This window comes from Eumetopias jubatus, unplaced genomic scaffold (assembly GCF_037043125.1).
Source record: "Eumetopias jubatus isolate StellerSeaLion01/CBP00866 unplaced genomic scaffold, mEumJub1_p1.0 scaffold_16, whole genome shotgun sequence".
Taxonomy (NCBI): domain Eukaryota; kingdom Metazoa; phylum Chordata; class Mammalia; order Carnivora; family Otariidae; genus Eumetopias; species Eumetopias jubatus.
Window position 1 is genome coordinate 88,846,081 of NW_028274822.1, and position 22,395 is coordinate 88,868,475.

At 51.3% G+C, this 22,395-nt stretch overlaps 1 protein-coding gene across 2 annotated transcripts in view; it reads left to right on the forward strand.

Annotated features, from left to right (window-relative positions):
- Positions 1-22,395, forward strand: part of AACS (acetoacetyl-CoA synthetase) — a 60,107-nt gene that overhangs the window by 14,788 nt on the left and 22,924 nt on the right. For both annotated transcript variants that reach the window (XM_088019458.1, XM_088019459.1), the window contains exons 5-8: positions 1,839-1,936; positions 13,766-13,880; positions 14,096-14,177; positions 17,079-17,226. In XM_088019458.1, the coding sequence (XP_087875584.1) occupies positions 1,839-1,936; positions 13,766-13,880; positions 14,096-14,177; positions 17,079-17,226 (443 nt within the window). The remainder of the gene's footprint in view (positions 1-1,838; positions 1,937-13,765; positions 13,881-14,095; positions 14,178-17,078; positions 17,227-22,395) is intronic.

Sequence of the window (22,395 nt, forward strand, 5' to 3'; positions counted from 1 at the left end):
AGGCGGGCGCACGGCGGGTGTATGATGAACACGGAGCGAGCGAATGTGGGTGTGGGGCCCATGGTCACAGCAGGCATTGCGTGGTCGAAGCCTCAATATCTGGGGTTCTTCTTCCAATTTAGTCTACCCTTTCGAGGTCTAGAAAAGGATTTCAGAAGATCCTTTTTCCAATTTTCTCTTAAAAAAAAAAAATCTCTCTTTGAAGCAAACATTTTCTGAGAGAAGGAGAAATGGAGAACCGGGTGTGTCGGGGAAGATGGCTGAGAGGCCTCTGGGGACACCCGACTCTGCAGTCAGGCTGGTCCCCGGTGACCCGCCCCCTCGTGAGTGTCGCAGCGTGGACACCAACTTGACCTGTCCATAGTTCCAGGCCCCCGGGGGCTGTGTTTCCCTAAGAGGGCGGGAGGGAGTGACTCCCTGGGAGAAGCTTGAGGGGCTCCTGAGACTGGGTTGGGGCTGCTCGTGGGGGACTTACTTGTCTGTGACATGCTCATCTCTTGGCCCTCTGTCGGTCTCCACCGAGTTTGGGTGTGCAGCCTCCCGGGGGTGGGCCCCGTCCTGCCCTGGGGACCTCACGGTTTACACAGTAAGCTCAGTAGGCCCGCGTGGGCCTGCCTGTGGCAGATGCTGGGCGCAGCCCTGCCCTCGGGGTTGTTCCTGGCCCAGCAGGGAGATACAGCGAAGCCAAGGGAGCGGGAGTCCTGAGTGCTGTGGTCACGTAGGCCCCTGAGAGCGGAGGGGAGGGAAGCAAGGGGGGAGCCGTGCTCAGGGCCCTGGGTGCTGCGACTGCAGGGCTTCTGTGGTCACTGGGGGGTTGTGATGGGGGGGGCACTGGGCCATGGCCCCTCTGCTCTCTGCTGACTTGTGCCTGCTCCTTTCCTCTGGAACATTTAGGTTGATCTGTTTAATGGACCACAGTCTCTCTGGCCACAAAGAGTCTCTGCCTCTGTTGTCATAAAAGCCCAGCCTCTTGCCGGATGGAGGGTCTATGCTTCTTCTCCCCTTACAGTCTCGTGACTGTCCTGCTCATCGTCTTCATTCCCCTATTGCCTCTCCTTCCTTCCCCATCTATCCACCTGTCTGTCCGTCTTTCCTTCCATCCATCCATCCATCCATCCGTCCAGCTGCCAGCCAGCCAGCTCACTAATATGAAGGCCTTGATATGCAGGGCATGGTAAAAGGCACTTGGTTAAGCAAAGAACAAGACAGGCAAATCCCTGCCCTCACGTGAGAACCAGATATAAAAATGCCAGTTACGACTATTAGATGTAGGTGATTATTAAGGTTAATTTGGTGAGGGAAAAATAGAGTGTGCTTTGTGGGGACCAGCCAGGGAACCTGAGTTTATCGGGTGACCTCGGAGAAGGTGTCTCTGAGAAAGTCTCATTTGCATTAAGAGCTGAGCGATGACTTTGCAGAGTCAGGAAGGCTCGTGTGCATAAAAGAGTGGTTAGGCAGAGCAGACAGCCTGTGCAAAGGCCCCGGGGCAGGAGGAGCTTAGAACGACTGGAGAACTGAAAGAAGGTTGTGACTGAGCCCAGAGTGGGAGGCGGGGTGGAGGGCGAGGAGGCTGGGCCGGATCCTGCAAGGGCTGTGGGGATCACTCTGGTTAGGTTGGGTTGGAGGGGGTGACATGGATAGCCTGGTGGTAAGTGGTAGGGCCTTGTGAGTGGGAGATGTCCAGGCACTGGGGTGAGGTGAGGCTGGCCGTGCTCCTTGGATCAGCCAGAGGCAGCCCTTGTCCCCACTCCTGCCCTGGCTCTCAGAAGTACCTTTTGGAGGTCCGCCGCGTCCAACATACCCTGAACCCAAGCCTTTCTCCTGGTGCCCAATTACAGGTTATTTACCCAATGGTGTGCATGCCGTGGAGGCCATGCTGGCTGCAGCGAGCATCGGTGCCATCTGGAGCTCCACGTCCCCAGACTTCGGTGTGAACGTGCGTTGGGGTCCCCACTGAGTGCCCTGGGGGTGCGGCCACTGCGGCAGAAACCTTCCCGTGTGATTTCCGCAGGCGAGGGCTCTGTCCACCTGACATCTTGGGTAGGGGCGCGGGTGGCTGTGCCGCAGGACTGGCGGGGCTGGAAGGCCACAGTGTCACCGTGGCCTCCCATCTCATGGCCGGTGACATGAGAATGATGGGAGAGAAGGAGCCAGAAGGAGCGGAGTCTTGTTTTTCAATCTAAAAACAAACGAGTCTTCCTTCTTTCTTATGTTACTAATGTCCTGTCCGTGTGTACGGACTGCATTAGTGTGTGTTCTGTGTGACAGATGGCTCTTGGACATCTAGCTGGAGGGGTCTGGTCATTTGTCCGTGTATCCATGACCACGGATTTCCTGTACCAAACCCAGTCGTCTGGGTTTGCTCACAGAGGTTCCCCCGAGGCCTCCCTGCCATTTTTGATCTCTTACTTGGGATCTGTGTTCTCTGTGGGGGAGGAGGGCGGGCCTCTTTCTTTCTCTGAGCCCTGCAGGGGCCCAGGACCTGGGGTGCATCCAGCCGCTGGAGTGACCCGGGCAGGGGCAGGCAGCTCCTGCTCAACGCCACCGGGGAGGATGAAGCAGCAGAACAGGACCTCCCCGTGGCCCCAGGGACCTTCCCTGGCTGCAGAGCCTTGGGGACGAGGGGCTGTCAGGAGCCCTGAGGACAGACCCCAGTCAGAGGAGCCGGAGGCCATCCATGACCATCATCCACTCTTTCTGGCGTCGGGCTGCTCCGCTCTCGTCACAGCCCCTGCTCCGGGCACTGGACCATGTAGCTCAGTGGCTGAAGGTTGGCCTGGCCTTGCCGGCGATGTGCCCCTGGGTCAGCTGTTTATCCTCTCGTGCGAAACAGGGGCCGTGGGGAGAGAGAGGGTCACGAAACAGGTACAGGAGGCTCGGGCCCGGGATTGGCACACCTCGGCTGCAGGTTCGGCCACTGGCAATGTTGGAGCTCAGCACTCTATGGTCGGCGCGTGTCTCGGCTGCAGGCTGGGTTTCTGGGTATGAGCTTGAAGCTCACGTCTGCCCTGGGGCTTGCTGTTCTGGTGAAGGTGGTCCAGGTACGTTGCATTTCCCCCACGCCGTGCGAAGGAGGAACAGACACGCTTCTCCGGCCCAGGGGCCTGGAGAAGTAAGTGAGCGGCTGAGGCTGGGGTGAGGACCCAGCTCTGCTGAGTTCAGGGAGGGGTGGCCGCCCCAGGCTGGAACTCTCCATGTGGGCTCTCCAGTGCCCCAGGCTGTCCGCGAGCCTGTGTGAGCTGCTTGGGGCTAGTGGCATCCTCACGGGAGGGTCCCAGAAGGCCGGGGCCGGTCCCTGGGCACTGTTCCCTCGGATCCCGCCCTTGAGCTGGGTTGCTCAGAAGCAGGGCTGGGAAGGCAGTGCGGCATGGTGGTTCCTGCCCGGGTTTGGGTCTGGCTTTGCTGCTTCTGGCCATGTCCTCAGTGCACACTGGGGAGCTGGTGAGGACTGCAGAATTATTGTTAGTGTGGGGTCGGGGGCAGCACTGGACGCACCCACCCAGGTCGGTACGTGTTAGCTGTTATCCAGGAGTTGGGTGTTGTTGAGCGACATCGGGGATTTTGAGCCCGTCTGGAAGATGTCGGGAAAGCTGTGTGTGGCCCAGGGGGTCAGGCGCGGCCTTCTGGGGCTGGAGCGAAGCCCCTGCCTGAAGACCTCCCTGAGAGCAGAGCTCCTGATGGTCCCAGTGGCGCGTTGTGCCTCTGGGTGCACGGGGGGTGTGGGGGGGGACACAGGCAAACGTCCAGCCACCTCCTGGCTGTTCTCTCCACGGTCTTCTCTCCCGGATCATCATCCTGTCCAGGCCGCTCTGCTGGTGCCAGTGTGCGCTAGATGGCAGCCTGGCTCCGCTCTCTCCGCAGCCTGCCACACGCCCGGGTCTGGGGAAGGCCGGAGTCTCGGGGGAGAGCGCTCCCTGCGGTCAGAAAACGACAGGCCAGCCGCCTTCCCACTCAGGTGCTTCCCTCCGCCCCGAGTTCCGGGAAGCTTTCTGGGAAGCTGTCACCTGCATCCTGCCTCCGGTGGGCGCAGCTGGGCGTGTGTGCGATCCAAGCTGCCGTGCGCCCCTCCTTCCACCTCTCCCGCATGTCTTCATTCTCAGCTTGGAGCCCGACACAGTTGGGCGTGGGGGTGTCGCCAGGCGGGGAGAGTGCTCTGTTTCCTGGGTCTCCAACCTTCCAGCCTCCCCCAGACCTCCAGGTCCTGCATTTTTTTGGCATTTTGGTTTTTTTTTTTTGTTTGTTTCATTGTTTTCATTTGAGTCCAGTGGCTTCTCCGCAGATGTGCGGGGGGTCCAGCCCCTGACATCCACGCATCCAAGCACCGCGCCTGCACCCTCACGGCGTTTTCAGGTCACCGTGCGCGCAGAACGGGGCAGCTGTCCCTGCCCGGCTGGCTGTCCACGGGACGCCACGCCTGGCTGGTGGCGAAGCGCTGCAGCAGGCCGCACGCGCCCTCCCAGGTGTGCTGCGTCACTGCCGAATGAAGGCAGCTGCGGTGCGGGCGGCTCTCCTGGACCGGCTCAGAGCTTCACCTGTGCTTCCCCAGCCAGGTCGGCGTCCACCTGGGGCCTCCGAGTCTGTCCACAGCCCGGCCCAGACCTCTGATTCGGAAGCACTGGGGTCTTTGCCACGTGCGGGCCGGGTCCTTTCATCCGAAGTTTGTTGCCACCTTGCGTGGGGAGAGCAGGAGAGGCGCTAGGTGTCACCACATCTCAGCTCCCTTCCAGGGCTCCCCCAGGCCTGCTCTGTGCAGCCCCTCCCCGGTCTCAAGCCTTGCCCCCGGCGCCCTCTGCCTACGATACAGCCTCGTTCCCTGGGTTGTTCCAGCCTGAGCTTCCCTCTTCCTCCTCCTGCTTCGGTCTGCCCGGGATCCAGCCCTGTTCTCTGCTGCTGCCCTTTGGTTTCCTGGCCCACGGGCGAGTCTTCCCTAGTGGAGGCGGCCCCACGGTTAAGAGCCCCAGGCTGTAGGCCCAGCTGTGTCACTGGCTGGTTGGGAAGGCTGGGTGACTGACTTAAGCTGGCGCTGCCTCCTCAAGGACATCGAGCTGCCCCGGGGGTGTGCAGGCCAAATGTGTGAGCGCCCGTGGCAAGCCAGAGTGGTGTCTGGCACACAGCACTCCGTACGTGGTAAGGGATTTTTATTGGCAAAAAGTTTATTCCCAGATAAACCAGCAACTCTCAGCCCATCTTAGAATCCTGAGCTTTAAAAATACTATCTATTTTGCTATAAAATAGCAATGTTTGTACATCACCACAGTGCCTTTTATCCACCTAATGGTTTTCCTGGTGATCCTCAGGAATTTTCTGCGTAGCTTTTCCCCTTATGTGCACAGACGAGTCACCCGGGTCTTCACCTTTCTGGTTCCCACCTCCCCACAGTGTTGAGGACTGGGATTTTCTTGGGAAATCATGGCTTCACTGCTTGTGCTCTTGGAGTAACCTGGCTGTTGGTCGTGAACCGCTGCACAAGGGAATGGAAGGGCTGTTCTGGGTGGTATCTTCCCAGGCACCGTGTTTGTGGATGAAGAAGGCTCTACCCTGGTCTGAACTTGGGGGAGACCTGGCCTTTCCCTGTCACCCCTGGGAGAACACTCAAGTTGTGGGGAGTGTGTCGTGAGGCTACACCTGTCAGTTCCCATCACTTCACGTCAGTTCCAGAAACAAGGGGTTACCTGCATGGGAGGCATGCCTTCTTGCAGAGAGAGAGGTGTGCTTGGCAGGATGGCAGGTTCCACGTGTGGTATAAACAGATATGTGGCTGTGGTGAGCCTGCCTTTTGTATTTATTTATTTATTAAAATGATTTATTTATTTTATTTTTAATTTTTTATTGTTATGTTAATCACCATATATTACATCATTAGTTTTTGATGTAGTGTTCCATGATTCATTGTTTGTGCATAACACCCAGTGCTCCATGCAGAACGTGCCCTCTTTAATACCCATCACCAGGCTAACCCATCCCCCTACCCTCCTCCCCTCTAGAACCCTCAGTTTGTTTCTCAGAGTCCATCATCTCTCATGGTTTGTCTCCCCGTACGACTTACTCCCCTTCATTCTTCCCCTCCTGCTATCTTCTTCTTTTTCTTTTTTCTTAACATATGTTGCATTATTTGTTTCACAAGTACAGATCTGTGATTCAACAGTCTTGCACAATTCACAGCGCTCACCGTAGCACATACCCTCCCCAATGTCTATCACCCAGCCACCCCCTCCCTCCCACCCCCCACCACTCCAGCAACCCTCAGTTTGTTTCCTGAGATTAAGAACTCCTCATATCAGTGAGGTCATATGATACATGTCTTTCTCTGATTGACTTATTTCACTCAGCATAATACCCTCCAGTTCCATCCATGTCGTTGCAAATGGCAAGATCTCATTCCTTTTGATGGCTGCATAATATTCCATTGTGTATATATACCACTTCTTCTTTATCCATTCACCTGTCGATGGACATCTTGGCTCTTTCCACAGTTTGGCTATTGTGGACATTGCTGCTATAAACATTGCGGTGCACGTACCCCTTCGGGTCCCTACATTTGTATCTTTGTGGTAAATACCCAGTAGTGGAATTGCTGGGTTGTAGGGTAGCTCTATTTTCAACTGTTTGAGGAACCTCCATACTGTTTTCCAGAGTGGTTGCACCAGCTTGCATTCCCACCAACAGTGTAGGAGGGTTCCCCTTTTTCCACATCCCCGCCAACGTCTGTCGTTTCCTGACTTGTTAATTTTAGCCATTCTGACTGGTGTGAGGTGGTATCTCATTGAGGTTTTGATTTGGATTTCCCTGATGCCGAGCGACATTGAGCACTTTTTCATGTGTCTGTTGGCCATTTGGATGTCTTCTTTGGAAAAATGTCTGTTCATGTCTTGTGCCCATTTCTTGATTGGATTATTTGTTCTTTGGGTGTTGAGTTTGATAAGTTCTTTATAGATTTTGGATACTAGCCCTTAATCTGATATGTCATTTGCAAATATTTTCTCCCATTCTGTCGGTTGTCTTTTGGTTTTGTGGACTGTTTCTTTTGCTGTGCAAAAGCTTTTTATCTTGATGAAATCCCAATAGTTCATTTTTGCCCTTGCTTCCCTTGCCTTTGGCGATGTTTCTAGGAAGAAGTTGCTGTGACTGAGGTCGAACAGGTTGCTACCCGTGTTCTCCTTTAGGCTTTGGATGGACTCCTGTCTCACGTTTAGGTCTTTCAACCATTTGGAGTCTATTTTTGTGTGTGGTGTAAGGAAATGGTCCAGTTTCATTCTTCTGCATGTGGCTGTCCAATTTTCCCAACACCATTTGTTGAAGAGACTGTCTTTTTGCCACTGGACATTCTTTCCTGCTTTGTCAAAGATGAGTTGACCATAGAGTTGAGGGTCCATTTCTGGGCTCTCTATTCTGTTCCATGGATCGATGTGTCTGTTTTTGTGCCAGTACCATACTGTCTTGATGATGACAGCTTTGTAATAGAGCTGGAAGTCTGGAATTGTGATGCCGCCAGCTTTGCTTTTCTTTTTCAACATTCCTCTGGCTATTCGGGGTCTCTTCTGGTTCCATACAAATTTTAGGATTATTTGTTCCATTTCTTTGAAAAAGTGGATGGTATTTTGATGGGGATTGCATTGAATGTGTAGATTGCTCTAGGTAGCATTGACATCTTCACAATGTTTGTTCTTCCAGTCCATGAGCATGGAACGTTTTTCCATTTCTTTGTGTCTTCTTCCATTTCTTTCATGAGTATTTTATAGTTTTCTGAGTACAGATCCTTTGCCCCTTTGGTTAAATTTATTCCTAGGTATCTTATGGTTTTGGGTGCAATTGTAAATGGGATCGACTCCTTGATTTGTCTCTCTTCTGTCTTGTTGTTGGTGTATAGGAATGCCACTGATTTCTGTGCATTGATTTTATATCCTGCTACTTGACTGAATTCCTGTATGAGTTCTAGCAGTTTTGGGGTGGAGTCTTTTGGGTTTTCCACATACAGTATCATATCATCTGCAAAGAGTGAGAGTTTGACTTCCTCTTTGCCGATTTGGATGCCTTGGATTTCTTTCTGTTGTCTGATTGCTGTGGCTAGGACTTCTAATACTATGTTGAATAGCAGTGGTGAGAGTGGACATCCCTGCCGCGTTCCTGACCTTAGGGGAAAGCTCTCAGCGTTTCCCCATTAAGAATGATATTCGCTGTAGGTTTTTCATAGATGGCTTTTATGATATTGAGGTATGTACCCTCTATCCCTATACTCTGATGAGTTTTGATCAAGAAAGGATGCTATACTTTGTCAAATGCTTTTTCTGCATCCATTGAGAGGATCATATGATCCTTATTCTTTCTTTTGTTAATGTATTGTATCACGTTGATTGATTTGCGGATGTTGAACCAACCTTGCAGCCCAGGGATAAATCCCACTTGGTCGTGGTGAATAATCCTTTTAATGTACTGCTGGATCCTATTGGCTAGTATTTTGGTGAGAAGTTTTGCATCCATGTTCATCAAGGATATTGGTCTGTAATTCTCCTTTTTGATGGGGTCTTTGTTTGGTTTTGGGATCAAGGTAATGGTGGCCTCATAAAATGAGTTTGGAAGTTTTCCTTCCATTTCTATTTTTTGGAACAGTTTCAGGAGACTAGGTATTAATTCTTCTTGAAATGTCTGATAGAATTCCCCTGGGAAGCCATCTGGCCCCGGGCTTTTGTTTGTTGGGAGATTTTTGATGACTGCCTCAATATCCTTAGTGGTTATAGGTCTGTTCAGGTTTTCTATGTCTTCCTGGTTCAATTTTGGTAGTGGATACATCTCTAGGAATGCACCCATTTCTTCCAGGTTATCTAATTTGCCGGCATAGAGTTGCTCATAATATGTTCTTATAATTGTTTGTATTTCTTTGGTGTTGGTTGTGATCTCTCCTCTTTCATTCATGATTTTGTTGATTTGGGTCCTTTCTCTTTTCTTTTTGATAAGTCTGGCCAGGGGTTTATCAATCTTGTTAATTCTTTCAAAGAACCAGCTCCTAGTTTCGTTGATCTGTTCTACTGTTCTTTTGGTTTCTATTTCATTGATTTCTGCTCTGATCTTTATTATTTCTCTTCTCCTGCTGGGTTTAGGCTTTATTTGCTGTTCTTTCTCCAGCTCCTTTAGGTGTAGGGTTAGATTGTGTATTTGAGACCTTTCTTGTTTCTTGAGAAAGGCTTGTATTGCTATAGACTTTCCTCTCAGGACTGCCTTTGCTGTATCCCAAAGATTTTGAACAGTTGTTTTCATTTTCATTGGTTTCCATGAATTTTTTTAATTCTTTAATTTCCTGGTTGACCCTTTCATTCTTTAGTAGGATGCTCTTTAGCCTCCATGTATTTGGGTTCTTTCCGACTTTCCTCTTGTGCTTGAGTTCTAGTTTCAAAGCATTGTGGTCTGAAAATATGCAGGGAATAATCCCAATCTTTTGGTACCGGTTGAGACCTGATTTGTGACCTAGGATGTGATCAATTCTGGAGAATGTTCCATGGGCACTAGAGAAGAATGTGTATTCCGTTGCTTTGGGATGGAATGTTCTGAATATGTCTGTGAAGTCCATTTGGTCCAGTGTGTCATTTAAAGTCTTTATTTCCTTGTTGGTCTTTTGCTTAGATGATCTGTCCATTTCAGTCAGGGGGTGTTAAAGTCCCCCACTATTATTGTATTGTTGTCAATGTGTTTCTTCGCTTTTGTTATTAATTGCCTTATATAATTGGATGCTCCCATGTTAGGGGCATAGGTATTTACAATTGTTAGATCTTCTTGTTGGATAGACCCTTTAAGTACAATATAGTGTCCTTCTTCATCTCTTATTACAATCTTTGTTTTAAAATCTAATTTGTCTGATCTAAGGATTGCCACCCCAGCTTTCTTTTGATGTCCATTAGCATGGTAAATGGTTTTCCACCCCCTCACTTTCAATCTGGGTGTGTCTTTGGGTCTAAAATGAGTCTCTTGCAGACAGCATATTGATGGGTCTTGTTTTTTAATCCAATCTGATAGCCTGTGTCTTTTGATTGGGGCATTGAGCCCATTTACATTCAGGGTAACTATTGAAAGGTATGAATTTAGTGCCATTGTATTGCCTGTAAGGTGACTGTTACTGTATGTTGTCTGTGTTCCTTTCCGATCTATGCTGCTTTTAGGCTCTCTCTTTGCTTAGAGAACCCCTTTCAATATTTCTTTTAGGGCTGGTTTCGTGTTTGCAAATTCCTTTGGTTTTTGTTTGTCCTGGAAGGTTTTTATCTCTCCTTCTATTTTCAATGACAGCCTAGCTGGATATAGTATTCTTGGCTGCATATTTTTCTCGTTTAGTGCTCTGAAGATATCATGCCAGTCCTTTCTGGCCTGCCAGGTCTCTGTGGATAGGTCTCTTGCCGATCTAATGTTTCTTTAGCCTCCATGTATTTGGGTTCTTTCCGACTTTCCTCTTGTGATTGAGTTCTAGTTTCAAAGCATTGTGGTCTGAAAATATGCAGGGAATAATCCCAATCTTTTGGTACCAGTTGAGACCTGATTTGTGACCTAGGATGTGATCAATTCTGGAGAATGTTCCATGGGCACTAGAGAAGAATGTGCATTCTGTTCTACCGTTGTAGGTTACATATCTCTTCTCCCGAGCTGCTTTCAGGATTTTCTCTTTGTCTCTGAGACTCGTAAGTTTTATTATTAGACGTTGGGGTGTTGACCTATTTTTATTGATTTTGAGAGGGGTTCTCTGTGCCTCCTGGATTTTGATGCCTGTTTCCTTCCCCACATTAGGGAAGTTCTCTGCTATAATTTGCTCCAATATACCTTCTGCCCCTCTCTCTCTCTCTCTTCTTCTGGGATCCCAATTATTCTAATGTTGTTTCATCTTATTGTATTGCTTATCTCTCGAATTCTGCCCTCGTGATCCTGTAGTTGTTTCTCTCTCTTTTTCTCAGCCTCTCTATTTTCCATCATTTGGTCTTCTATATCGCTGATTCTCTCTTCTGCCTCACTTATCCTAGCAGTTAGTGCCCCCATTTTTGATTGCACCTCATCAATAGCCTTTTTGATTTCGACTTGGTTAGATTTTTAGTTCTTTTATTTCTCCAGAAAGGGTTTCTCTAATAACTTCCACGCTTTTTCCAAGCCCAGCTAGTATCTTTAAAGTCATGATTCTGAACTCTAGGTCCGACATCGTACTAATGTCCGTATTGAGTAGGTCCCTGGCTGACGATACTACCTCTTGTTCTTTTTGCTGAGGTGATTTTTTTCTTCTTGTCATTTTGTCCAGAGGAGAATAGATGAATGAGAGAACAGAATGCTAACAGGTTAACAACGTCCCCAGCAAATATAGTGTATACGAATCAGAAAAGACCTGAAAGCAGGGGAAAAGAAAGGGCAAGAAAGAGAAAAAAAAGATAAAAACAAAAACAGAACTATACAAAAAAAGCAGAATATGATCAAATATGATCAGGCTAGTGCATAGATCAGTGCCACACACTAGATTTTGGGCGTATTTTGGTCTGTTAGAGAAAAGTGCCTCCTAAAATTTTAAAGGAAGAAAGACATATATGTACAAAATAAGGGTTGATACAATGAAGGGATGGAAGATGACTGTAAAGATGAAAATTATAAAAGATTTTATAAAAGGAATTGATACGATAAGAAGTTGTTTGAAAAAAGAAAGAAGATTTACAAAAAAAGGGAGAGAATGTGATCAGGCAGGAGACTAGAACAAAGCCATACACTAGTGATTTAGGGTGTATTTTGATCTGTTAGAAGAAACTGTATCTCAAAATTTTAAAGAGAGAACAACTTATATATATATGCCAAAAATAAGGGTAACTACTATGAAGGGATAAAATATGACTCTAAAAATGAAAAATAAAAAATGTTTTTTTTAAAAAAGGGATTGATAAGATGTTGATTGAAAAAGGGAAAAAGAAAAATAAAAAAAAAACAGTTAAAAAAATTAACTTTGATGAACTAATGAATCATGGTAAAACAGCCATGAATTCTATGTGCAGTATTCCCCTAGCGCTGGAGTTCTCCCGTTCTCCTTGATCGGTAAACTTGGTCTAGGCTTGCTGGCTGTTCGCGCTGATCTTCTGGGGGAGGGGCCTGTTGCCGTGGTTCCCAAATGTCTTTGCCGGAGGCGGAATTGCCCCGCCCTTGTCAGTCCGGGCTAAGCAAGCTGCTCGGGTTTGCTCTCGGGAGCTTTTGTTCCCTCCAAGCTCTCGGTAGAGCTTTGGAGGACCAGGTGAAAATGGTGGCCTCCCAATCTCCGCCCGAGGAGCCGAGAACTCGGGGCCCCCCTCCTCAGTGCGCCCCCAGAGAAAAGCAGTCACTCCCGTGTCCCCGGTCTCCGGCCGCACTCCGCGCTCACCCGGCCTGTGACCGAGCGTTTCTGTCTCTGGCACCCGACCCCGTGTGGAGTCTCCAAACCCAGCAGATCCCTGCGGTGCGCTCCCGCGCCGCTCCTCCCGGGGGAGGAAGGGGAGTCTCCCCGGCTCTGCCGCTTGTTGGGTCCCTGCTGGAGGAGCAGTGGCCCGACTGGGCCGCGGATCACAGTTTATGGCCACCCCGAGCTGAGAGCCCACTTCTAGGCTCACTCTTTGCAGCCGGCTTCCCCGCTCCGATACCTGGGAGCTCTGTCGCACTCAGGCACCCCCGGTCTTTCTGTGACCCCGAGGGTCCTGAGACCACACTGTCCCGCGAGGGTTCCACCCCCCGCTTAGCCACTGGAGCGACGTCCCTCCACGGAGCTGGCTTCTAAAAGGTCCGATTTTGTGCCCCGCGGCTCTAGCACTTGCCAGAAGCGGCCGACGGAGGCCGCCTCCCCCGCCGTCGATCCTTCCGAATATCGCCTCGGATTCACTTCTCCGCACGTCCTACCTTCCAGAAAGTGGTCGCTTCTCTGTTCAGAGAGTTGCTGCTATTCTTTTCTTCAGTCTCCTGTTGAGTTCGTAGGTGTTCAGAATGGTTTGATCCCTATTCAGCTGAATTCCTGAGACCAGACGAAATCCAGGTCTCCTACTCCTCTGCCATCTTGTTCCCGATTTATTTATTTTAGAGAGAGAGAAAGTGTGTGTGGGTGTGAGCAGGAGGAGGTGCAGAGAGAGAGAGAATCCCAAGCAGACTCCCGGCTAAGTGTGGAGCCTGACACGGGGGTTGATCGATCCCATGGCCCGTAAGATCATGACCTGAGCCGAAATCACGAGTTGGATGCTCAAGCACCTGAGCCACTCGGGCACCCGGAGTTTGCCTTTTAAATGGAGCTTATTTATTAGTATACATGTTTATAGCGTTGTGCATTTCATTGGCAAAAAGTACCATTTGGAGGACTCATGTACCTCTTTAATCGAGGATTAGAAGAGAACCAGAATATGGAAGTGCTTTGCAGTGTGAGTTGCCTTTTTGGAAGGCAAGTCCTGTACGCTAGCGAAGCCGTGTTCGAGGCTCTTTCTGCAAAGTGGGGGATCTTTCTGGAAGTGCCACTACTCGCCCCACAATTTCCCCATCTTATAAACTTGTGTTTTGCTATTTCAGTGTATGTGCATGTATCCTTTTGGTATTTTTTTATGTCGAGGCTTTCCTTGAAGTGACGTTCATGTCTCAGGCGCAGGTTGTGGTTTGCTGGGCTTTCCTTGTTGGCCACGGCTGACGGGGGCACAGGAATGAGGCTAGAGCGCCAGTTCGAGCTGCTTCTCTCCCTCAGTGTGGTCCCGTTGGTTGCTGAAGGTGTTTGCCTTTTGTGTGACTGATGGCGAGCGCCCTTTCTTTCCACTTGCAGGGTGTTCTGGACCGCTTTTCTCAAATCCAGCCAAAGCTCATCTTCTCCGTGGAGGCTGTCCTGTACAATGGCAAGGAGTATAGCCACATGGACAAGCTGCAGCAGGTGGTGAAAGGTGTGCGGCTCTCCCGGGTCTGAGCCGGCATGGCGGGGCGCGGCGCGTGGGGGCCCCTGGGGTCACCAGAGCTGGCATGGCGGGGTGCAGTGCGCGGGGGCCCCCGGGGTCACCAGGGCCCCGTGTCGCCCATCCCTTGGTTGCGTTACAATTTGTAAAAAGTACGACCACTAAATGTCTTGGCCTATAAACCTGTGCTCCTCCCCTCCCTTCAGGACTTCCAGACTTGAAAAAAGTGGTGCTGATTCCTTACATTGCCTCTAAAGAGAAGATAGACATTTCCAAGATTCCAAATAGGTAAGCTAGCCACGCGCCGATCGCTGGTTCTGGGCAGAACCCACAGGAAGTCCCAGTGGGTAGTCAATTCTGTGGATCCTTTCACTGGGGGCCGTAGCATCTTAGAGGTGCGGGAGGTTTTGTTTAAAAATCACCGTTTGTAGATGGGCACCTGAGGCCCCAGAGTGAACCCCTCAAGACCACACAGCGACTTGGTGGTGGAATGGAGAGAGCCCTGGAGTACCCTTTCTCTCTGCTATGCCTTTGAAGCATCAGGTCAAGCCCAGCTCCCTGATGAAATGGAAACTACCGCGTGCACGTGTGTGTGTGTGTACATGCATCTGCGTGTAGGTGCGCATGTAAACACACACACGTATATGTATATTTCCCTTGTAGAACCTTTTCTTTGTCCTTATTGCTAATTGCATCTTCCTCTGTTTTTCTGACATTTATAAGCTGGTGCATCACACACCTTAAGTACCAAATAGTATTGGTTGTTTTTTTTTTTTTTTTAAGATTTTATTTATTTATTTGAGAGAGAGAGACAGTGAGAGAGAGCCCAAGACGGGGTAAGGTCAGAGGGAGAAGCAGACTCCCTGCCGAGCAGGGAGCCGGATGCGGGACTCCATCCCGGGACTCCGGGATCATGACCTGAGCCGAAGGCAGTCGCTTAACCAACTGAGCCACCCAGGCGCCCCCAGATAGTATTGTGAGCAGTTTGTTTTGGAATAGGAATTACAGAAGTGGGTTATGGTTCGGTCACAGTTGAGTTTGTCTCCAAATTCTTGGAGTTATACTCCTTACTCCTTCCTTGAAACTGTTGTGGGGAAGAGTTCCAAGGTCAGGTGTGTTTACTCCCTTCCACTCTGTGGGGAGGACAGGGAGGAGATTGCAGGGGTCCTTTTATTGGGGTGGACAACTGACACGCGGCTTGGTGTTTTGTGCAGGTTGCTCTCTAGGGGTGCTGCGGGGTTTCAGTTGTCTGGGAGAGAGGAGATACACTTGCTGGGAGGGTGAGCCATGGCCACTGGGCCTGGTAGATACAGCCGTGCTCCTTGGGGCCTGTGCTCGGGTTCCAGAGGCCACAGGGTGCTGTCAGCACAGGAACTCTTCCCTGGGGGCTGTGGTCTCAGGCCAGACTGCTCAGGTTCGGGTGTCAGCTCTGTGACCCCGTGTGAGGGATTCACCTGTGTGTGCCTGGGGTTCCCTGTCTGTAAAATGGGGATGATCACAGCGCTTTCTTCACAGCCGGGCTATGAGCATTCTGTAAGTGAATGCCGGGCCAAGTGCACTTAGTGTGGCCCCCAGCAGTCCCGTCTGCCACGATGAGTGGGGGACGGCCTCAGGCTGCGGTGGGCTCTGTCCCACAGAGCATCTGGGTCAGGATATGCAGGCCTGGCGCTTGGGTTGTCCCTGAGACTGTGGGAGCCGTGCCAACCTTGATGAATGACAGCCAGATGATGAGCCCTGGTCCCAGTTCCCACTGAGCACGCGGCTCCCCTGCCTTTCTGTCGGGGGCCATGATGCACGGAGGCCGCGAGGAAGACCAGACGGGCTCGCTGGCCCCACCGTGGCCCGGATTTTATCCTTCTGAATGTGCTCATCAGCAATTGGTATGAACCGAGAGCATCCTGTGGAATCACGGTAGCCACTTCATTTAGCTTGATACAGTGCAAAAAGCTGCCCCCATCCCAGTCTGGGAATTAGACCTCCTCTGCGCTTCGTCTTTGATTGCTGGATGCCATGGATAAACTTAAGAACAAGGACGCGCCCAGGCTCGGAGACCTGGGGGGGGCGGGTGCGCCCTTTGGGATTTTCATTTTTAGAAGAGCAACAAAAGTAATTGCTATTTACTGTGATTTATAGACTGTTGGGAAGAAAAGGTTTTTCTGTGTGAAGTATCTGATTAGATTGGGCAGTTTGTGTAAATGGGATTTGAAGGGGAGGTGGAGGTGGAATGGGCTTCCATTGGCTGGAAAGTTCCACAGTGAATGACTTTCCTGACCCTCCGGAGCCGAAGGCTTTGTTTGTTTACTGCTCAGAGTTGAATTATTGTGGATGCCCTTTTTAAACCTCTGCGCCGCCCCCCCCCCATGAGACATCCTTGTCCTTAAGGATGCCTTCCCATGCAAGATAGCTCAGCTCTTCCCTTCCGTGTGTATGCACTCGTGTTTCAGAGTCATTGTCCTCTCCCAAGATGGCCTTGTGGCTTCAGCTGCCCTGTTTCTGCTCAGAAAACAAATCTGTTCGTGTTCCTCTTTTGCTGGTTTTTGGCCACATGCATTGACACTTCATGTCAGCTTTGGGGGCAGATTTCTTAGGTGGTAGTCAGTGGCGGGACTTAATTTTGTTTCTGGACAGAGATTTGTACCTAGCTGTTGTTTTTGTGGTAGCATGTGATGTATTTGCCTAGAAGTGTGTCTGTCATAGAAACTAGTCTTCAGATCTTGGCCCCGCCTTCTCGCTCCGACCTTCCTTGGAAAAGCTCAAGAATCTGGCACCTCCCTTCTCTCCCTGCTCCTCACAGGGGGCAGCACTGCGTTCACAACCTCCTTCCCCTGAGTTTGCGTACAAACAGGGGATGTGTTAGTTGTAAATGATCCTTCTGCACAGTGCTTGTTAAAGCATTCCAGAGATTCTCAGAAGAGACAGCCCTTGGCCCTGTCAGCATGCTAATAAAGCAACTCAGAATCTTCACTCATTCAGTTCTTTTCCCTTCAGTTAGCTTGAATTTGAATTCATAAAGATTTGATTTTTCCCCTCCCTTACGGAAAGCTTCCAAACAAGGTTAGTGTTCCCTGGAAATCCTACAAGATAGCAGTAGGGGGCAGCGAGAGGCCACGTCTAGCCCAGGAAACCTCGGCAGATGCAACCCAGCATTCTGGAATGTTCACTGTCTGTTTCTGTGTGTTTTGCCCCTAGCGTGTTTCTGGATGACTTCCTTGCAACCAGGAAAGGCGAGCAGGCCCCACAGCTGGAGTTCGAGCAGCTGTCCTTCAGCCATCCACTCTTCATCATGTTTTCATCAGGCACGACGGGGGCGCCCAAGTGCATGGTGCATTCTGCTGGGGTACGTCTCTTCACCCTCTGTCTGTTTCCCTGGGGACTCCCAGCTGGTGAAAACAGCCATCTGAGTCTGCACGCCAAACCCCCGCCCCAGCCAGACTGCACCCCCTCCCCAGAGACTCCGTCATGCAGCCCCTCTTCGGGTGGGGGGTGGGTAGCGTGGAGGTCTGAGATCGAGCGCGGGCACTCGGAGCTGCTGTTCCAGGAGCTGCGTCACCCCTGCGATGGGTGCAGGGGTCCCAAAGTGCCTCCGAGGCAGGGCATGCCCTGGGTGAGCCGCTCACTCCCAGACCCGGACCCTGTAGGTGCTTGTGAAGGCGGTGGGTGGGCCCCGCCGGCATTGCACAAAGAAGACAGGAGAGCCGGGAGAACAGTAACCGTGAGCACACGGAGGGTTAGGAGAGGTGCCGGTGCCATGACGCCGTCGTGTTAGAAGGGCGTGCGCGGCTGTGCGCGCGTGCTCCGTGGCGTGCTCGGACAGAGCTGCCTGGGGGCTGTGGCCAAACCCCAGGAAAGCCGCCAGGTCAGGTTACAAAGCACAGGTAGCTGAGGAAAGCTCACCAGGCCGCAGTCGTGGGCTTGCGCTGCCGTCACCAAGCGCCACGGGCTGGTGGCTTCAACGAGAGCCACGTGCTCTCATGGTTCCCGGGCTGGGATGGGGGTCAGGGGTTCCACTGGGGCCTCTCTCCCTGGCTTGCAGATGGCTGCCTTCTTCCTGCACCCTCACGCAGTCTTCCCTTGGCGCGCGTCCCCGGGCTCTCGCGTTTTGCCCAAATTCCCTCTTCTTGTGAGGACATCAGTCAGGATGGATTAGGAGCCGCCCTCGCGGGCTCTCTGACCTCATCACCTCTTTAAACGTAGCCACATTCTGAGGCCCTGGGCCTCGGCCTCAGCATACGACTTCGGGGACCCCCAGTTCAGCCCACGCACTCCTCGTTTCCCTGTATTTCATCACAAGTCCCGCTTTACTGAAGCACCTGAAATAATGCTTCGCTACTAAGCGTGAGATTTTGTCCGTATTGATTAGTGGCGTTAACCTTTTATGCTTGAAGCAACTGCGAGCCTGCGGGAAAGCTGCCGGGATAGCGCGGTGGGCTCCACGGGCGCGTCAGCCGGACTCCGGCGGCCTTGCTGTTTGGGCGTCCGTTCCACGGGCTTTCCGAGAGGCCGCCTCCGCGCGGCCTCTGTCCCTGTGTGTACGCGCGCGCACACACACACACACAGATACACACACGCACACACACAGACACACACAGATACACATAGACAACACACACACACATGCACACACACACACAGACACACACAGATACACGCACACACACAGATACACACGCGCGCACACAGACACAGACAGACACACACAGACACACATAGACAACACACAGACACACACACACACAGATACACACACGCACACACAGACACACACAGATACACACGCACACACACAGACACACACAGATACACACACACACAGACACACACACACAGACACACATAGACAACACACAGATACACAGATACACACACACACACAGACACACACACAGACACACACAGATACACATAGACACACAGATACACACACACAGACACACACAGACAGACACACACAGATACACAGATACACATAGACAACACACAGATACACACACACACAGATACGCACACACACAGATACACACACAGATACACACACGCACACACAGACACACACAGACACACACAGACACACACAGATACACATAGACAACGCACGCACACACACAGACACACACACAGATACACACACGCACACACAGACACACACACAGACACACACACACACATAGACAACACACAGATACACAGATACACACACAGACACAGACACACAGATACACACACACAGACACAGACACAGACACACACAGACACACATAGACAACACACAGGTACACAGATGATACACACACACAGACACACACACACAGACACAGACACACACACACACACACACACACACACACATTCTTTTGCTTCTTGCTGACCCCCTTGAGAGTGGGTTGCAGGGTGCGGCCCTTCATCCCGAATACTTCAGTGCGCGTCTCCGGGGAACAAGAACGCTCCCTCACAAACCCCTTGTACGGTCGTCGAGTTCAGGAAGATGGGCGTCCATGTGATACTGTCGCGTGACATGTGGCCCCCATCCAGGTGCTTCCACTCCCCCCACGACCTCCCACGCAGCAGCCTGCTTCCCCCCCCCCCCCCGCCCCGGGTCCGTGCTCCAGAGCAGCTCCTCGGCCTTCCTCCCCCCGGGACGACATTGGCATTTTGGGAGTGTGGCTGCTGGTCTTGCAGAATGGCTCCCTGATGCGTTGGATGTGTCCTGCTGCTTAGATCTGGGTGACACCTTCTGGAAACGAGGATGGGTTTTTCTCCGTATGTCTGGTCAGGAGGCAGCCGGCATCCGTTTACTCCGTACTTGTCATCTAACCAGGTCACTCTTCAGAGATACCATTCCTGGGTGCACTTGCTACTTTTCTACGACCGTGACCCCTCCTGGCCTCCTCATGTCTTCCTGGCCTTGATGGGAAAGCTGCTTTCTGACTCAGGCACCGTCCCCGCCTGGCGCTCCGACGTCTCCTGGGCCAGTCTCCGTGCTCCGTGGCCCCCGTGCTCCGTGCCTGTGGTGCTCCTTCCAGGCGCCCTGGGCTTCTTGCCCGGCCGGCTCTGCAGCCCTCTCCAGACCCGCTTTCCCACTTCTCCCTCAGCTGGCTTAGCCTGGAGGGAGGAGAAAAACCCACAGGCTCTTGGTCAAACCTTGTCATGGCCTTCTCTCTCGCCCTGCTCAGAAGAAGGGGGTTGTCCGAGAGGAGAAAGCTCCTGTTCCCAAATGGCTTTCTAGCTATTGCTTCATAAGATGGTAGCATTTGAAAATCAAATATGGAATTTCTCTTATTCTAGTTCATTTAGCTTTTACAGATGTTTCCTATGCCTAGAAGCAGTCTGAATCCCTCCCATAAAAAGGGGACATTTACATTTGAATCATTTTAAAGCCTTATACAGCTTTTCGCAGAGCGTTTCCATCAGAATGGGGAAAGGACTTAGCACGGCTCCATTATTACCTGGATTTAGATTCGCTGAAGATCTGATTGCAGGTTATATACACCAGGAGCCTGTGGGCGACTTCTCAGGAAGCCACAGGGCAGGAGGGAGGGGGACACTTTATTTCTGCAAGTAACACTGGCCAAACTGAGTTGCCTTTTTGTAGGAGTGAGTTGACCTTTTTCAAACCATCCTGTTTTATTAAATCACATCAGGTGTGTTGAGAGAGTAAGATGTCATTTGCTCTGGTTGCTGGAATCACATTTTCCCTGGAGAGGGGAGCTCTAGTCTGCCTGGTCACAGGCCCGTTAACGAGCTGTGGAGCAGAGCGTTTTTAGAAACCCTGTAGACAGGGGTGGATAGTATGTGTGGCAAAACAACAGACATTTTAGGAAAAAACTGAAATGTCTAACTGCACTTTTATTTTTAGTGCTTTTTGCATAGTGAATGTCACTTTTTTAGGCGAGGAACATAAAAATGTATTAGATATAATGTGGCTTGCTCATAAAATCATCATGCCTGGTATATTTAGAGTATGGAAAAGTCAGGAAAAATCATACTTATTCTGTCTTCCCTGGGCTCTTGCATCTCCAGAGAAGTGACTAAGCATCTTGCCTGTTCTGTTCAAGAGTCCCTCAACAGGAACCTTGGCCACGGCGGGACGGAGGGCCACAGCGAGGCATCGGAGGGCCGTCCCCCTGCTTTACCGGGGGTGCTGTTCCTGGCTTGCAGGCTTGTGTTTTCTGAGTTGACAAGAGATCTCAGAAAGCAGCTTCCCTCTTCTTTATGAAATTAAATTCCTCTTTTTGCTTGAGATGCACAAAGTCATGTTGCTCATACTTCCTTCTCCTCAGACTCAGCCATAAATACTTAAAAATTAAGAGCAAAACTGCTGTGAATTAAGGTTCATTCAGAGAGATTCTTGGGAGAGAAGCAAAGCCTGGCTTGTTTCGTGCCGCCTGCGAGGAGGGGGAGAAGGCACCGGAGAACAGATGTAGGGTTATAAATAGGGCCGGCTTGAAGCAGACCGCACTGATGAAGAAACAGGTCTCAACTAAATGACGCTTCTAAGTAAGAACAGGGGAGGGGGATTCGCCGCGGGCTCCTGTTGTCGGGGGCCCTGGCCCTGGCAGTGGATTTGGAATGTGAACACTTCATGCTCACGGAAGTCATTGTTGGCCCCAGGCGGGTCCCCCCACCCCCGCCCGGCTCCAAGGGAGAGTGCTGTGTCGTGCAACTTTGCACCGAAGCTTGCGACCCCCTCGGGTGGGGGGCTGTTCCCGACCCCCATGATGCATGCTCCATAAAGCCACCAGAGACCTGGGGTCTGCAGGTGGCCTTGGGGACCTTCAGAAAGGTCCTGCCCCCCCCTCCCCCCAGAAGCTTCTGTGCTGGAGTCTGCCCGGCCCCCGAGCGGCTCTGGTCCCTGCTGCTCCTCGTGGGTCTGGCGACGGTCTTGGTTCTGGACGTGCTCTGGAGTAGGAGAATTTGTTGGGTAGGGCTGTTTCCATTGAGCTTTGAAAGGATCCTCTCTGCCTGCAGGCTTGTTTTTATTTCTCTTGGGTATGAAGAACATCGGTTGTAAAGGCTGCTTGTGATACATAGGTCCTTGCTTCAGACCCGATAGTCCCGAAACAACGGGGGCCCATTGCCACCAGCCAGGTGCTCCCATCTGTGGAGCAGACTGAAGTATGGTGGCTGGCCTCTGCAGGGGCCCCCGAAGGGCAGTGCCCCATGTAGCCTTGGGATCGTGTATGAGATCCACGCACAGATGGGAGCACCGAGGCTGAGGGGACACTTAAGTGGCTGGTGCAGGACCCCTTGCTCTGCCCTCCACATGGCGCTCGGAGGTGGGGTGCTCCCCCTCTGCCCTGTGAGCCACAGAGAGACAGGACAAGTTCGGCAGGAGGGGTGTGGGTGGTGGGGTATTACAGAGCTGAAAATAAAACACAAGGGAGCTCTCGGGGCACGGATAAAGAGCTCCGAGGTATGTTACCTGGAAAGATCAAAGTGCAGGGCAATGTGTGCAAATAAAAAGCCAGCGTAAATGAATACGCGCTGATAGGCCAGGAGTATACCTGGA